Source organism: Caretta caretta, chromosome 3 (assembly GCF_965140235.1).
Source record: "Caretta caretta isolate rCarCar2 chromosome 3, rCarCar1.hap1, whole genome shotgun sequence".
In the NCBI taxonomy this organism is placed as follows: Eukaryota; Metazoa; Chordata; order Testudines; family Cheloniidae; genus Caretta; species Caretta caretta.
The window spans coordinates 65,356,045-65,374,930 of record NC_134208.1 but is presented as its reverse complement, the minus strand read 5'-3'; the positions used below and the strand labels follow the sequence as shown (position 1 = coordinate 65,374,930).

Below are 18,886 nucleotides of genomic sequence, written 5' to 3'. Positions count from 1 at the left end.
TCACGGTATGCTTACACCTTGCATATTGCATGCAGTTCTGGTCACCCTATCTCAAAAAAAGATATATTAGAATTGGAAAAGGTTCAGAGAAAATTTTAAGGGTATGGAACAGCTTCCATATGAGGAGAGATTAAAAAGATGGGGACTTTTCATCTTAGAAAAGAGATGACTAAGGGGGGATATGATAGAGGTCTATAAAATCATGAATGCTGTAGAGAAAGAGAATAGGGGAGTGTTATTTACCCATTCACATAATACAAGAATCAGGGGTCACCCAACAAAATTGATAGGTAGCATGTTTAAAACAAACACAAGGAAGTACTTCTGCAGACGACACAAAGTCTACCTGTGAAACTCGTTACCGGGGGATGTTGTGAAAGCCAAAAGTATAACTGGGTTAAAAAAAAAATTAGGTAAGGTCATGGAGGAGAGTCGATTAATGGCTATTAGCCCAGATGGCCAGGGATGCAACCCCATGCTCTGTGTGTCCAGAGCGGGAGTGGACAACAGGGGATGGATCATTTGATAATTGCCCTGTTCTGTTCATTCCCTCTGAAGTGTCTGGCACCAGCCACCATCAGAAGACAAAATACTGGGTTAGGTGGACCATTGGTCAGACCCAGTATGGCCTGTTCCTATGTTGTTGAGCTCCCTGGCATGCAAAGGAAATTTAGCCTTTGCATTTTCCCCAAAGGTTGTCTGAAGTAGTCTTACTACTGTGGAGGGCCAGGGCATGGCCTTTCCCAAACCCCAGCTGTCCAACTGGCCGGTTTGTGCCACACTGCCCTTGCACTAAATTGTGTAGAAAGAGTGTGTGATTGTGCTTGACTTCTGCTCAAGGTTGCAATGAGGGGGAAGGGTGAGAAGCACCCTATCAAAAAGATACATGGCACTTCATTGGTTTACCTCATCAAAGCATTAGACAAACATTAGCTAACTAGTATTCTTCGAGTGCTTCTGTACATGAGTTCTGCTTCTGGTGTGCAGGCACCCCATGACCTGGAAATCGGAACATGTTAGCCAGCAGCATCTGTTGGTCCTACTTGCACCACTGATGCCTTTGAGCTCTCCCCCTTGAATATATAAAGGAGGAAGTGCAACCAACCTACTCTTAGTTCCTTTGAATCATTCCTGAGTGTGAGACAGACCCAGCTGGCAACATCCATCTTTTTTTTCTAGTTGCATATTTCATTAGGTTTTTAAAAATTCTTTTAGTTATTTATATTTAATAATTAGATTTAGCTTTATTTAGTTTATTTTCTGCCCTGTATAGGAGGGGTCTAGCATTATTTTGTGACTAAAGGCCATGGGCTTTCTATTTTGTGAGTAACTCCAGCTACTGAACTGATAAGTAACAGGTAAGTAACTTCCCTATTGTTAGCAACTGCAGGCACAGGGTCCTGAGGTTATGCACATGTAAAAGTTACTCCTTTATTTTTATCACGGAAGTAGGGAAAAAATCAACTAAATGTTAATAGAGAAGCTGTAGTAAAAGAAAATGTTATTGTACTGTTACTCCTTTTCAAAATGACATTCATGAATATCTTGAACCAACGGCCTTCCCTACATTTTCTGTCATGTATTTCTCTTCTTTTATTTAGGAGTTGCAGCCATTGGTGGTGCATTTACAAATCAGATTCTCAAGGATATGGCTTCCTTTAACAAGCAGCCTATCATTTTTGCCCTAAGTAACCCAACCAGCAAAGCAGAGTGCTCTGCAGAGCAGTGCTACCAGATGACTGAGGTAATGGATCATTTGGTAATTGCCCAGTTCTGTTAGATGTTGTGTTAGATAAAGAAAAACAAACAACTATCAATAATTGCTTTGTTATTTATGTTTTAAAAATTATTTGTTTTAGGTGAATTTAGAAGCTAAAGATTAGAAATACCAACTTGTTAATTCTGTATGTGGAGATCAGTTAAATATGTAACACTACAAATCTGATAATTCCATTGAAGCAAAACAAAACACCAAACAAACAAAATGATCTCTGAATAGCTTGATTTTAATTTTAATTTCAGAAATACTAGGTGGAAAAATATTTCACCAATTTTTATTATTAATAAATTTCATGGGGCTATGAAACAGCCATATTTTTATTATAAATTAAATGGCAAAGAAATGAGAGGAGCCTTATTGAAGTATTTTAGTGCTTTTAGCTAACTGTTCCTGTGTACTGCAGTTAGCGACAGAGAACATCCACTCTGTATTCCATCTGCAAGAATCCCCCCACCAAGTTAGGATGGAGCAGCATTTCGAAGGTTGGCAATGCATTATAGCCAGCCTGTAGATGCTTGTCTACTACTCTGTCCTTCATTATTATACTTAACGTATGAGTAATTGTCAATTATGAGACTGTTAGTAATATGATGTTTGATTTAGTTCCACCTTCTATGTGTCATTTAAATACACAGCGACCTGTTTTTCCTTAAAGATGTATTTTGTATTTATAAATATTCAGTAAGATAGACATGTCTTATTGCAGGAAGCAAAATATTAGAAATCATTCTGTATTGAGAATGGAGCCCCAGGATCATTGACCTCTGTTACTCAGATTTCCGGTAACTAAAGACACAGGTGAAAAGTACAGAAAACTGGTTGTGTGAATAAAACTAAGAACAAAGAAGTACAGTTTGTTTTTTGTTCATTTTTTTAAAAGTCCTGTGGTTCTGGAGCGATTGTCAATAACCACAGCAGTTTCATAGAACTGCAATGTTAAAAATAGCCTCTGTGAGCAACTGATGCATCTGCCTTCTGTATTGGATCATGGGTTCTGTACTGGATTTCTCCTCTAGTATAGGGAAGCTTTTTAAATACTGTAAAACTGTCATACAAACAAAAATGTAGCATGCCCCATTCCTTTACTGAAAAGTACATATGACAGTGCAATGCAAGAGTCAAACAGGAATGCATACAGTATGAACAGCTGGTTATAACTGGTAACCAGAGCTAAAGATATATTGGAATATCTCTCACTAAAACATATAATAAACAGTCCATGATAATACTGCATGACACCAAGTTAAACAAAATATCCCTTTGAAGAACTGACTTGGAACATTGGTGTTTTTTTTAAAATACACATTTTCAGTTTCCCTAAAATAAACTTTAACATTTTGTGCTACAAGGAATCTCTCAAAACTATTGAACAGTAAAATTAATCATTTTAGCAATTTTAAATGGAGCGGGACAAAGGCCCTCTTGTAAGGCTGAGCATAAGCATCCTACCCCTACTTGACCGTACTATTTAAAGCCTAAAGTACTCTCATCTCAGCAAGGCTTAGAACCATAGGTAGTTCAATTAGAGCCTCTGGAATTTCACTTCTCATTATTCTCAATTTAGATTTTTATTTCTTACTATAGATCAGCAGCTATATGGGGAAAGCACTAATAAGATAGGGCTCACAATTGCCTCCAAGACAATTCCTCAGAAATCCACAAAAGGCACTGGAGATTGGGTGTGTCACCGGTGCTCTCAGCCTTTGCTAAGAGTGAATTTCATTCCTTTGCAAAGGGTCAGCACAGGATTATACACCACTTAAATCCTCCTTAAGCCGTATTTTGAGGATTTAATTGGTTCATATGGTTTATGCTGGCCCTCTGCACAGGGCGAACTCTAGTTTAACAGAAAAGTGGGACACCTAAAGTCACCTCAAATCTAAAGCTTACATTTGGCAGCATGACACAAATTGAATTTTACAAATATAGACGTTTCCTCCTACACTTCCCGATATTTATACATCTGTATTTCCCACAATGATGAAGGAATTGATCATTAACACTGGCTTACACTTTCCCTTATCTTTTCTCAAATCACATTCATGGCTTCTGAATAAATGTATATAATCTGTTGCTTCCTAATAAAACAGTATCTACTCCATAGCATAAATCAGCCACACAGGATACTCTAAAAAGAAAAGGAGTACTTGTGGCACCTTAGAGACTAACAAATTTATTTGAGCATAAGCTTTCGTGAGCTCGAAAGCTTATGCTCAAATAAATTTGTTAGTCTCTAAGGTGCCACAAGTACTCCTTTTCTTTTTGTGGATGCAGACTAACACGGCCGCTACTCTGAAATAGGATACTCTGTAGATACCATGATCAGCATTCTGTCATCATCTGTCAGGTCAAATAAATCTAATATCCAGTGAAGAGTGCCAAGAAGATTAGTTAAGATATAAGTGAAATTTTGTAATACCTTTAAATATTTAAATGGTTTTGTAAAACCTTCATGAGAGTAAGTTTCCTCTCAAACAAACTAGTAACACTTTCAAAATATATTTTGTTTTAGGGGCGTGGCATTTTTGCAAGTGGAAGCCCCTTTGACCCTGTGACTCTTCCAAGTGGACACACTTTCTATCCTGGACAGGGTAACAATGCATATGTGTTTCCTGGCGTTGCCCTTGGTGTTGTTTCATGTGGATTGAGGTATATAAGTGAAGAAATTTTTCTCACTACTGCTGAGGTGGGTACACTATTCATAATTTTAAAATCCTTTAAAATCAGTGATTATATAATAAACACTCAAATATGCCATCTTTCAAATCAGAAAACAATATTTCCTTTTAACATTTTAGCTCTTTATTTGTAAGTTAATATACGTTTTCTACTCCTATAAGTACATTTATATATTTTAAGCAGTTATTTTGATAAAGAAGTTTGTATTAGTTGGTTCAGATGTCCATTATGAAATTCACTTCATCATTTAATATTTCCCACTCTAAAATCTGGATACAAGATGGCTCTATCTAGACCTTTAATCACATTTGAGGAGTTGATCCAAGAGCAAGCTGGAACAAAAGGTTTAATTAAGATGCATACAGTTTTGATTGAAAAAGATGTTAAGTAAATAACCCCGAAGAAAAGATGTGAGAGGGACCTGGACAAAGAATTTGATCTGAATGAGTGAGTCTCATGTGGGAAAGGAGACATATATTTTCAATTTGTGTCTGTCATAAAGCAAATTATTATAAATTACTGTTTAGATGGCATTTGACTCCAGCTAAAAACCATCATATTTTTGCTGCTAGGGAGGCGCTCTGTTGGAATGGTTGTGAGGAAAGGGGAACATACTTGCACATGTGATTGTGTGCAGGAATTAGACAGTTTTGGGAAGAAATTATTAGCAATTCATCTTATGGTCAAATTGCACCTTCCTAGAGATCCACTGACCTGCTTACTTAATGGTCCAGTAAAGGATCTACATTTTAAACAAAATGACAAATTAATTTTGTATTGTTAGTAGCAAGGCTTTGTATTTCACATTATTGGAAAAATGTGACTTCTCCTTCTATGGAATTGAGGTATCAACTGTTCTTGCAATAGAAAAGCTTTCAAGCCAAGTACGGACTGTGATGTTTTGGAGTCCACCCAGACCAGTAAGGGGTTCTGGCATCCCGGCCCTGTAGGTTTAGGGGACTTTAGGTGCCTTTTTGCTGTACAGCTATGGTTCAATTCTCTGACACCAGTAGCCTGCCCACAAACATAAGGTCTCACCAGCCAAGTTACTCTTTTCAGGGAGACACCAAAAGCACCCCCAGTCATGGGTCTCCCAAAATACGTCCTCCCCATGTTCTTAATTACCAGACACTCTGACCATTCCCCTCCAGTTTATCACCCATGAAGGCATGAAACCAACCTGCTAGTTACCAGCTCACTTTGGCATATATACTCCACGCAGTTTGCACACCAGAGATCTGCTCGGGATAAAAATAAACAAAAAGTTTATATATAAACTTATTTAAAAGCTTTTTTGTAAAAAATAACCCACAAGTTCAAAAATGAAATAGTAAGGGAAAAACAAACATACACGTTATACAGAAAATAAATGTAAAGACACCACCTCCGGTTTTACACTTTTATATTAGCTCAAATCCCTTTTCTAATATGAGTTACCTGTTGCCTTAAAGCAGTTCTCTAGCATGCCCCCCTAGCTGTCAGAGGAATCGAGTATTCACAGATGGCCTCCTGTCCCAAGGCTGTCCCCCAAATTCTGATTGGCCTTCAGTTCAAACCCTTTCCATTTTAAAAGGGTTTGCACTTTTTTTCAGTCACTCTCGATATTCAAAGTGGGGGAAACTCCCTCCTTTCTTGGTTTCCAAAGATGGGAATTTTCTTTTCAGTTTCAACTGTTCCCATTTGCTTGGATGATTCCATATTGGGTTTTTTCTGGGCTGGACAATGGCTAGGTGCTCAAAGCCAGACTTGACTGGTTGGCGAGGTAGCTTCTCCCTGATAATTCTTTTACCACACTGTTGTGAGGTGATGCTGAAGTTGCACCAGTTACAATTACATTTTTATATATAAATAATACACACATCTTCATAACCATAATGTGTATACATATCTCATAATGATTATTAAGTTCAGTTCATTATAAGCTTTCATAAAAGATCTTGATATCCTCTTACAGGAAAACATAGTATTTGATCAGTTGGCTTAATTGCTTTTATTTTTGGTTTTAAACCTTCTGTTCTTCCCCTGGGGTGTCTGGACCCTGATTGTCACGTGTACACAAGAGACGCGCCAAAAAGAGATACATGTTTACAAATTTGGTCACCCCTTTTAGCATACTTATGGGAGGAGAGCTCCCCAGCCAGCAAGCCAGATTCTTTGAATATTAACCTGATCCTGAATAAGTAATATATGATGTAGTATGTTAATATTTCATTGTAAATTTGCCTTAATAAAAAGTTTTTAAAAAGGAACAAAAAGTTCTCTTAATACTATATCTACATATGCTTTTTGTGCATGTATGCAGTATACTCTGTTTTGTGTGTTACTCCTGGGGGAATTCTGTGCCACTGCACATGCACAGAATTTATGTCCCCCGCAGATTTATTTGCTTCCCCGTGGAAAAATGACTTTCTGATGGGGAAGCCAAGGGAAGCCACAAGAACGGTCATGCAACCCTTCCCAGCAATATGTTTTGGGGGCCCAGGGCAGCCAACAGAGATGTAAATCACTGTAGGGCAGGAGGTGGAACTGGGGAAGACCCAGCTGGTGGCTCCTATCCTGCACTGGGCTCAGCTGCTAGTCCCGACTGAGCTGGGGAGGACGGGACTTCCTCGTCCCCTGCACGGTATCCAGGGCCAGGGTATCTGAGACCCATCCCCAGATCTCTCCCTAGCTACAGGAAGCTCTGCAAAGTCCCCTCCCGCTTCCTGCACCCATCGCTTTACAGCTGCAGGGAGAGGGATCCCTGTACAGCTGCTCCGCCCAACCCCCATGCATTCAGACCCCCTTATACCTAGATCCCATTGCCAAGCTTCACCCCCCCACACTCAGAACCCGCCCTGCTACCCCAACAAGCCATCCGCACCTAGATCCCCACCCCACCGAGCCCCAAACAGCTGCACCTGGATCCCCACCCCACTGAGACCCTACACCTAGACCCCCCTGCTGAGCTTTATCTCCCCCATGCCCAGACCCCCACACACACACTGAGCCCCAACCCTCTACAGAGTCCCATTACTGTTGCACCCAGAATGCCCCAACAAGCCCCAATGCATCCAGATCCACACCACACCTGGAACCCCCCCTGAGACGCCTGCATCCAGATTACCCCACACAGAACACACTCAACCTACACCTGGATCTCCCCACACTAAACCCCTCCACACTTGGATCCTGCCTTGCTGAGCCTGCCTGCCCACACCTGGTGAACCTGGCACAGATGGGCAAGGACCTGAGGTGTTTCTGGGGCAGGACCAGTCCTTGCGCTGTATCTGGGTTGGGTGTAGCCTCACCATTGAGTCTGTGTCCCGAGGGGATCTCCCATCTCTGTGCAGCCAGTGGCCTAGGCTCCCCAGTGCCATGCTGGAGCCACCACATTTATTTGACCAATAAAATTTGTAGAATTTTAAAACGTGTGCAGAATTTTATTTTTTTTGGACTAGAATTTTTATTTTTTTTGGCGCAGAATGCCTTCAGGTGTGTGTGCGTCTATATACGTATGTCTGTGTGTGTATTATGCTATACAGAGAGACAACCACAGGGAAATACTGATATAACTCTGGACTAAAGGAAACTTTACCAAATATCTTATCCATATTTGGATGTGTTTATTATTGCCTTCATTATTATTTGTAATTCTTTATCTTGTGGAGTCTTTAGGCCAACAGTTTTCAGCATTTTTTGTAGTGGAGTTCTCTTGTGAGAAATTGGTGGAAGGGTTCCCTCATCATGTTTTTCCTTGTGCCACGCTCTGCTACAGTTGTCACCATCTTTTTTTCTTTCCATTTTCTCTCCTGACCTTTTCTGCCTCATTTCATTTCTCTTATGATTATCTTTTATTCTCTGTTGTATTTTACTTTCTAATTTTTGTTCTTTTTTGCTTTCTTGGTGGGAACTTTCCTTCCCTGCTCTCCACTCAACAGAAGACTATATGGTGGTTGGGAGGTTTGGGAAGGTCCACCATTGATGGTTCTAAGAGGTCAGTCATACATAACTTAGTCATGGGAGGAAAGGATAAAAATTTGTGCCTATGAGCTGCTGTTGGAGCCTCCTTCCCCGCACATATGAGCTTCCCCTGTGGCCATCTGCATTAGGTGCCATTGTGGAAACAGGGACAAAGAGCCTCTCGGTGCATTACCCATAGTCATATTAGCAAATTTAGAGTAGGAGGGAGCAGGTTGAGCATTATGGAACTTTCTCCACCCTTACTGTTGTCCTCTGTTCCACGCAAATCCCACCCTATTGACTTTTCTGTAGCTTAGGTGGCTCCTCTCTCAGCATTCTGGCTTCTTATGTTCCCTTCCTTAAGCACCCAAGTCTCCCAAAGCAATTTATGGGGAGCTAACTCAGAGCTGAGGATTCTACTAAGTAGCAGGGCATGGAGGAGGTTAGGCATTGCAACAACGAAAGTACATTTGTGTATTTAGCCCTCATTGCTATGACCCCCACTCCAGTCCCTGAATCTCTCCACTGGTTTCTTTTCTCTTTTCATATTAATTTCAGCCTCCTCATCCTTCATAATCCTATCCACAACTTTGCTGTCATCTATACTGTCTCTGACTTATTACATTCCTATGTAACCTCTGCGACTATGTTTGGAATAGTCTGTCCAGTCTTCCATGTACAAAGCAACACTTCCTCTTCACCTTCAAATCCCTTCTTTCTTAGTCTTCCTATATTGCTGTCCAACTACTAATATCTCTATTTTTTCTTGCACATGAATACTTGTCTCATATATTGTATTTTTGTTAATTAGATTATGAACTCCTCAGGGTATGGACCCAATATTTCTACATGTTTGTAAAGTCTGATACACATTTATGGTACACGATACATAAATAGTCAAACCTTTTGCACCAGAAATCAATTTTCCCAAATAACTAATTATCTATGGAGGCACCAAATAAGAGACACACAGACAAAATATGAAAAGATTAAAAAACTACAACTCAAAACTCCATAAACGTGTTACCTACTTCTGTGATGCTAACACTCAAGGAATGAACCATGCACTACAAGTGCATACTGAAGCATTCAGTGAAAAAGACTCCGTCTGTTCACAGCTCCATGAGGAATGAAATATTTATAGATATAAGGCTAAAACACAGCTGATGAAGAACCAATGGAAGAGACCAAATATTCTAGAAGAAATGGCAAATAACAGAGAAAATAATTATTTTTTCCCAATTCATAGATTCTAAGGCTAGAAGGGACGATTATGATCATCTAGTCTGACCTCCACTATAACACAAGCCACAGAACTTCTGCAGAACAATTCCTACAGTATATATTTTAGAACAACATCCAATCTTGATTTAAAAATTGTCAGTGATGGGAGAATCCACCACAATCCTTGGTAAATTGTTTCAATGTTTAATGTGTGCACTTATGACTTATTTTTTGCTTTCCATAGAAATCAAAAATGTAACCTCTGCAGTTTTCTGTGAAACTTAGTTTAGGGTTTTGATGGGTTGGATCACAGAAACCCCCTTGGGGCTGCCAACTGATGTGCCAAGACTACTACTGCCCTTGCTTTCACTGCCAGCTTGGGGCTCCAGCACCCTGTCTTGCTGAGCCAGACATGCCAGTCGGCTCCAGCACAGACCCAAGGTCTGAACCATGTGCCCCAGAGCTGCAGACTTAACTGAAAGCAATTTCAGAAATGTTCATGTCTTTAACACTCAGATGCCCAACTCCCAGTGAGGTCCAAATCCCAATTAAATCCATTTTACCTTGTATAAAGCTTTTACAGGGTAAACTTACTCAAATTGTTCACCCTCTATAACACTGATAGAGAGATATGCACAGCTGTTTGCCTCCCCAGGTATTAATACATATTCTGGGTTAATTAATAAGTAAAAAGTGATGTTATTAAATACAGAAAGTAGGATTTAAGTGGTTCCAAGTAGTTACAGACAGAACAAAGTGAATTACCAAGCAAAATAAAATAGAACATGCAATCTGTGTCTAAGAAAACTGAATACAGATAAAAATCTCATCTTTAGAGGAATTCCAGTAAGCTTTCTTTTACAGATTAGTCTTCTTCTAGTCTGGGTCCAGCAATTACTCTCACCCCCTGTAGTTACTGCCCTTTGTTCCAGTTTCTTTCAGATAGCCTCTCCACCCCGTAGGCTCTCTTTAGCCAGCTGAAGACGAAATGGAGGGGTCTCCCTCGGGTTTAAATAGACTTTAAATGGTGGGTGGACACCACCCACTCCCCCTGTGTAGAATCCCAGCTCCAAGATGGAGTTTTGGAGTCACATGGGCCAGTCACATGTCCATGCATGACTAAGAATATAGGTAGCAGCCATGGGTCACGTGCTACCTTGAACGTCCTCAAGTAGACTTCTTATGTGGATTGGAGCATTCCAAGATCCATTGTTTCTTAAATGCTTCTTGATTGGACACTTAATTTGCACATTCCTTTCTCAAGAAGCTGACCAAATACTTTACAAAGGCTACTTAAAAATCAAGCCAGTACACAGCCAATATTCATAACTTTGAATACAAAAATGATACATGCATGCAAATAGGAGTAATAGATTCAGTAGATCATAATCTGTAGAGAGATATGCTACATGGCATACATGCTACATAGCATAAAACATATTCCAGTTATGTCATATATACATTCATAAGCATATTTCCATAAAGCCTTATGAGGAGCACCGTCACAAGGGTTTCAGCCCTCCTAAGATTTCCTTCTCCATCATCTCCTCCTGCTTAATTTCAGTGATTGTTCAGAATTTGTGACTTCACAATATGACAGACCATGTATGTTACACATACAGGCTTTGCTTCATGATCCGTCAGAAGATAATATGATTTGTGATTGAGAAACTCTTCTTCAAACCAAATATGTTTAATTATTGGCAACAGCTAAAATCAGACATTTAAAAAGAAAAGATTAATTTAAATTATTTTCTTTTTCAATCTGCAGCTATTTTTCTCAGATTGTGGACTCCTAAATTAAAATCATATTGAACTGAACTGATCTGCTGTAATCTGGTTTTTCAGATTAGATTTCACATTACACCCTGATCATTGAAAGTTATTAAAGATCACGTGGAACTTTAAAAAAAAAATCAGATGTTATCCCTTATGTACTGGGTAAACTCCAATGTATTATTATTGCTACGAGTATTTACAGGGTTTTACTGTGCTTTCTAAGTACACCTTACACCAAGCAGAATCTAACAGCTTCACAAGAATGTTGAGCACAGTTCAAATATCCCCAGCAGCTGACTGAGTTTCTTTGAGGACACCTAAGACTGTGAGTAACATCCAGAAGATTTAAAAACAAGTGAAATCCAGCAAATATTATGGAAAACCTAGACAAAAAGAAGCTACATTTCATCCTGATTGTGAGGCTCAGACACATTCCCAACAGCTCCAGAGATTAGAATACCTAGCTCCCAACTCCTCCAAGCTTTTCTTCTTCCTCCTGCTGAAGTTGTCTTGATGGAGCAAAGGCAGGAAAGTGGGCTCAGACAACTGGGCCCTAGGCTGTTCAGGCTTAAAATCAGCACCTTGAATTTCATCTGCAAGATAACTGGCAGCAAATGTAATATGTTGCTCCTTTGGTCTACAATATTTACGGGTGGGCAGCTGCGTGCTGTACCAGCTGGAGTTTCCAATACTGGTTTTGTTAAGCAAGGTATACTCTGGCATCTTTAAAAAGTGCCCTCAGCTTGCCCTCTCTCTGAGGGACATTCACAATTTCCATCAGTAAAATTAGTAAAAGGCCAGACTGTTTCCATTGGCTTTAACCATCCAAGAAGGGCAACGATCCATTTCATAGGACTTTGGATAATTACATCCTGCCTGCTCAAAGCCTCCCCTGTAATTTCAATTGGATATGGTATTCTTCACTTACTGTCCTAAACTGCTGCCTGATGTTAAACAGTTGCCTCATTTCTTTCTAGAAGTAGCTTCATTTTGGTTTGAGTTAAGTCATTCCCATATGTAGTTTGTAAAGTGCTTTGGAATACTGCTGGATGAAAGGTTCTATATACATGAATTGAAATGTGTCTTAAGTGGCAGTCCAAAAGACCAGCAAAAACTGGTTGCTGGCAGAAGCAGTTTTAACTAGCAGTCAAACAACATTCTGGAATCTGGGCGGATACAGTACTGTTAAATCTCTTAAAACAGTCTGCCTCCTGAAAGTTGTTTTTAGTGCAGATTTTGCTGTATACTTTATTATGCAGTATGAAAGTCCCTCGTGAAATTTTACGTGAGCAAATATCTAGCTTGGAGTAGCACTGATGGGCTACTAAGGGAACCTCACCAAAAAAAGCTCAAAAGTCATTGAGGGTAAGAGATCTTCCATTAAAGGTTTCCATTGAAGTCCTGGGGAAAGGGGATAAAAAGGGTATAAATCTTCCATAAAGGACTAAAATCATAGTATACCTTGCTTTTCATGTAGGTTTTGAAATAATTATGATATTAAAAGCTGAAAAACAATTGTGAATGGAAGTGCCAAGCAAGCCCCAGATTTTAAGACTCCCAAAACATAACTGTTAAATGAAAAAATCTTCTTAGCATGTAATGCAGCCTTATCTGTAAAAGAGAGCTATTGAAAATATGAAGCCAGACTGCATGCCTGCAACTATTGACCTCGAGCTTTGCCACCTCTTCTATTAATTCTGATAGAAGGAACAGTTCACTTATTGTAAGTACCTCAGATTCTGTTTTCAGTTGTTCTGTCCTTCATGTCAAGTAAACTAGAATGCAACTGATTTTAGATGATAAAGCTAAGGCACTGTGAGCTATAATGCTTCCTAATTGCAGGCAATTTCTCTGTAATGACAAGGAACATGAACTGTTCCTCTAAACTTTACCAAGCACAGCAAAAATGTCAGAATTATGAACTAATGAAATACTCTTGGCGCTATAAAGCCTACAGTTAATTCACTTCAGAGATAATCCTGTTAAACCTTTTCATTATAGAAAATATGTTCCCAAATAGCCAAGATGTCTGCACCTGGTTGATACCATGTGCTCAGTCTTGGATGACATCCATTTAAATGCTGGACCATTTCACTTTCTATTAAAAACATAAACTAATTGAAAATGCTTTTACTTAATCATAGTCCACTTGAAGAATGTGAAATTTCCTTTGAAAATATTAGTTTGTGGTTATACGCTGTTTCAAATGCCTTGTTATAGAAGTACAGCACAGAAACTTTTAGATTCCATGTGAGATAAGGTTGTCACTGGTCTCATCCAGAATAGTATACAGTTTTTATTCTCTAACTTGCTCCCTGTAGTCTCCTGCCACAAAACATTTCGCTTCTGAATTTTCTCTGTGATGCTTTAAACTAACAGCAGCTAACTTCTTCAAGCCTTGTATTCCCAGCAAAATCCTAACCAGTTAGATCTAAGAACAAATCAAATTACAAACAGATCTCAAGTATTCTTCTGACAAATATAAATATACATCCTGTTTTATCAAAGAGCTTGTTTACCCTTGGGGAAAAAAAGAAAACCACTAGTTGTTAAGGGGGAAAACCAAAATAAAATAAAATACACAGGATTATATTTTCTATTCCTAATTATTGTGGCTCCCTCTAGTGGATGTTTAGTGGCCAATACGCTTTTCAAGTTCAATTTAAAATACTGATAGTTTGATAGTAATAGTTTGCATGCATGTGGATGTACTGGGTATATAACCTTGTCTTGGCCAGCATTCCCTCTTTCAACAGACTTTAAAATAAGTGTGTGTGTAAATGACAGTTAAGCACATGATTCCTCTATTTACTTAGAGTTACTATAATGTTACCCCTTTTTAGCTTGAGTGGTTAGCCAATATTTAGGGTCTTGGAGGTTGTTTCCACTAAGGCTAAGTCTACCTACGCTATACAACTCCAGCTACGTGAATAACAAAACTGGAGTCAATGTACCTTAGGTCGAGTTACCATGGGGTCTACACCGCGGGGGGTCAACGGGAGAAACACTCCTATTGACTTGCCTTACTCTTCTTGTCGGGGCAGAGTACAGGGGTCGACTGGAGAGTGATCTGCTGTCGATTTGGCGGGTTTTCACTAGACCCACTAAATCAACCGCTGCTGGATTGATCTCAGAGCGTTGATCCCATCTGTAGTGTAGACATAGCCTAAGAGAAGAAACTGAAGTTAGGTATTTCTTTGATGCAATCTTGTTCATTTACAAAGAATGTACACAAAGTCCTGTTTCCCTGGACACAGTAGGAATTGAACAAATGGGAGAAAGCTTCTTTGCTCACTCTTCCTCCAAGTCTCTTTCCAGCCAGCACTCAGCTTAAAGAGCACTCACTCTGAGCTTGCTTTCTGCTTCTCTTGTTGTCTCCTTGGAAAGCTGCCTTCTGTATCTTCTTCTGACTCACTGACACACACAGCTCCACCAAACAATACTCCACCACTCCACCCACAGTGTTTGCACTCAGACCCTATGGTTCAGCTCCTACTCTCAGCCAAGCGTCTGTACTATGGATAGTGTCTTCTGTTGTGTCAGCTATCTCTAAACAAAGGGACATTTAACTACTCCCTCATTAACCTGAATGGAAGGTAGCTATCATGCTCACACCCTCACGCATTCTTTTCAACTGTCTAAATGGGCCATCTTGATCATCACTACAAAAGTTTTTTTCTCCTGCTGATAATAGCTCATCTTAACTAATTAGCCTCTCACAGTTTGTATGGTAACTTCCAATTTACCTGTGTGTGTGTATATGTATATCTTACTATATGTTCCATTCTGTGCATCTGATGAAGTGGGCTGTAGCCCATGAAAGCTTATGCTCTAATAAATGTATTAGTCTCTAAGGTGCCACAAGTACTCTTGTTCTTTTTGTGGTACAGACTAACACGGCTGCTACTCTGAAACCTATCATGCTCAATCGCTGCAGTGAAATTTGTAACTGTCCCTAGATCAAAGAGACACTACCTGTGGGCTACCCAATCTACAGCATAACAACAACATTTGCAAGCCTAATGTTATCTAAAATCAAATTCAATTCAATGCTATGACTCAAGACAGACAATTAAGCTCTAGAAAGGCAAGGTGAATGAGGTAATATCTTTTACTGGACCAACTTCTGTTGGGGAAAGAGATAAGCTTTTGAGCTACTCAGAGCTCTTCTTCAGGTCTGGGAAAGGTACGCGGAGCATCACAGCTAAATACAAGGTGGAACCGATTGTTTAGCATAACTTGTTAACATAGTCCAACAGACCATTCAAGGTGAAGTAGCCTGTTGACACCCCTGCAGTCATAGGTCAAAAGAGGGGGATTAATGGGTTACAGATTGTTGTAATAAGCCCTAAATCCAGTGTCTTTATTCAAACCATGATTTTTAGTGCCTGGTTAGTGTTGCCAATTTTGGTTGGATGTATTCTTGGAGGTTTCATCACATGACAATCTTTAATTAAAGATTAATCTTTAATTTCTGAAGACTCCAAGGACAATCCTGGAGGGTTGGGAACCCTATAACCTAGCAAATTTATGAATTTAAGCAACCAGTCTTATCTTTTGAAGGTGTTGTGCCAGTTTCCTTTGAGGACAAAGATTGAGAAGTCAGTGTAGGAATGATTGTTCTGTGAAAAGTGTTCACCCATGAGTGATATGGTATTCATCTCTTCTATCATTTTTCTGTGTGAGTTCATTCGAGAGCATAGTGATTGTCTTATTTCACCCACGTAGTTGTTACTGGGGAATTTAGTGCACTGAGGTAGGTACACCACATGTAATAGGCATGTGTAGGACCCATGGATTTTGAAAGGTGTTGTGGGGGCTATTGATCATTGTAGCAGTGAAGATATGTCTGCATATTTTAAATCTATTGTTATGCCAGGTTCAGGTGCTACTTGAGTTGCTGGGTCTTGGTCTGTGGAGAGCTCACCTCTGTTGATGAGGTTGTGGGGTTGTTTGAAGGCCAGAAGAAGGTGTTCAAGAAAGATTTCTTTCAAGGTGTGGTTTCCATACAGTATAGGTTACAGTTGTTTAATGATACCCATATAGGGATTCCAGTGTGTGGTGGTAGGTGACAACTAGGTGTTCAGGCGGAGGGGTTTTTTTCCCCTGTATTGAAGCAGGTTCTCTTGGGTGGCCTGTTCCATGATGAGTTATACTTGTCTGGTGGAGTGCCCTTGTTTGGTGAAGGCCGTTTTAAGTACATTAAGGTCTGTATCCCAGATTCTCTCCTCGGAGCATATTCTGTGGTTTCTGAGGACCTGGTGTATAGATAACAGATTTATTGGGTGTAGTTACTGGATCTGTGGAGGTAGTGTGATGATCCATGAGATTCTTGTATATAATTGTCTGCAGGGTTTCATTGTTGAAGCTGATTGTAGTGTCCAGGAAGTTGATGCTAGTCTGGCTCCAATCCACATAAGAAGTCTACATGAGGACGTTCAAGGTAGCATGTGGACAGTGGCTGCTGCCTGTAAAAACTGAGTCATGCATGGACATGTGACTGGCCCATGTGACTCCAAAACTCCATCTTGGAACTGGACTTTGCATAGGAGAGAGGAGGGGGTTTCCACCCTCAAGAGAGTCTATTTAAACCCCGGGGAGACCCCTCCATTTGGTCTTCAGCTGGCTAAAAAGATAGCCTCTCCACCCCCAAGGATACCTGAAAGAAACTGGAACAAAGGACAGTAACTACAGGGGGTGTGAGTAATTGCTGGACCTAGACTAGAAGGAGTCTAGTCTGTAAAAGGAAACTTACTGGAATTCCTCTGAAGGTGAGGTTTTTATTTGTATTCAGTTTTCTTACTGTATTAGACATAGAGTTGCGTGTTCTATTTTATTTTGCTTGGTAATTCACTTTGTTCTGTCTGCTATTACTTGGAACCACTTAAATCCTACTTTCTGTATTTAATATCACTTTTTACTTGTTAATTAACCCAGAGTATATATTAATACTGGGGGGAGGAGGGGGAAACAGCTGTGCATATCTCTCTGTCAGTGTTATAGAAGGCAAACAATTTATGAGTTTATCCTGAATAAGTTTTATACAGGGTAAAATGGATTTATTTGGGGTTTGAACCCCATTGGGAGTTGGGCATTTGAGTGTTAAAGACAGGAACACTTCTTAAGCTGCTTTCAGTTTGAGCCTACAGCTGTTAGGGGACATGGTTCAGACCTGGGTCTGGGTTTGCAGCAGGCTAGCGGGTCTGGCTCAAACCAGGCAGGGCACTGAAGTCCCAAGCTGGGAGGGCAGGGAAAGCAGGGGCAGAAGTAGTCTTGGCAAATCAATTGGCAGCCCCAAGGGGGTTTCTGTGATCCAACCCATCACACCTGCATCAAAGCATGTGCTAATGCCATATCCAGTGCTGAGAAGAGCAAGGAGGGGGGGCTTGTCAAAGGAATATCTCACTCACACTCAAAGGATTCTGTCTCTGGGTCCAGTGCCAAGGAGAGCAGTGAAGGGGGCTCATCTAAGAGTTCTCAGTATCAGGAAATTGGGATTTCTTGCTCTGGGTCCAGGGCCATCACTGGTCTTGCTGTCAATGCTGGCAAAGGTGAGTCTGTCTCCCTTAACCTAGGTGTCACTACTGGAATCTTGGTGCTATCCTTCATTGGTGTTGAGGATTCTGAGACCTGCTTTCTTGGTCCAGAATTCTCTCTGGGGGATGGATGTGTTGCCCATTCTCAGCTGTGTTTGCATTGAATGCAGGCAAGCGTTTTTGCTCCAAAAGACAGTGATGGGTCTCTCTTCCCTGGAGCTGGTGCCGTAGTCGGCACTGAGGCCTTCAGTGCTCAGGTAATGTGCACCCTCTTCATCTTCCTTTCCCTGCTGGTACTGGGGGTGTGGTTCACAGTCAGTGGGACACTCCCCAAAGACAAACTCCTCTGTTCATATACAGGGGATGTCTCCATTCCTGGATCTGTGGCTAAACTCATGGATTGCTGCTCTGGTGTAGTTTGAGCCTTGTCTCTTGGGATTTCCTGAATGCTGAAAAGGAGCCGCAGATAGCATGCTTGTCTGGGAGATGTGCTTCTATGAGACAGAACAGGCATTGCTGTGTTAATCTATGATAGGTATTAGTCCATTGCAGGAAGGACGGAGTTGAACCTGGTAGGTTCTGAAACTGCCATAGCTAGCAGTCAGTGCAAAGTGCCTTGCCCTGCTGTACATACAGGGTCTCCCCATGTCTGTCCTGACTGCTGCTTTTTTGAGGGGTAGAGTGTGGGAAGCATGCAACAAAAATCAAACATTCATATAAGGAAGAAATGAAGAAAAATAGTTTTCACTGGAGAAGAATTCTGACAGTCAGAAGCAGGTTAGAGACAGTCTTGGTTCTGTCTTGCTGGCATGGGTGGTAAGAGGGAACTGAGGGAGAGTCAGGGCTGCTTCACCCTTTGTCCTCACAGTGAAGCATGAGGAGGCTCAGGGTGTATGCCCTGCCCTGCTGCACATTGCTATGCAAAGATTCCAAATTCACATGCTTG

The 18,886-nt window shown here is 40.5% G+C and overlaps 1 protein-coding gene across 2 annotated transcripts in view; it reads left to right on the top strand.

Annotated features, from left to right (window-relative positions):
- Positions 1-18,886, top strand: part of ME1 (malic enzyme 1) — a 348,457-nt gene that overhangs the window by 320,322 nt on the left and 9,249 nt on the right. For both annotated transcript variants that reach the window (XM_048845114.2, XM_048845115.2), the window contains 2 exons: positions 1,602-1,744; positions 4,293-4,466. In XM_048845114.2, coding sequence (XP_048701071.2) covers positions 1,602-1,744; positions 4,293-4,466 — 317 coding nt within the window. The remainder of the gene's footprint in view (positions 1-1,601; positions 1,745-4,292; positions 4,467-18,886) is intronic.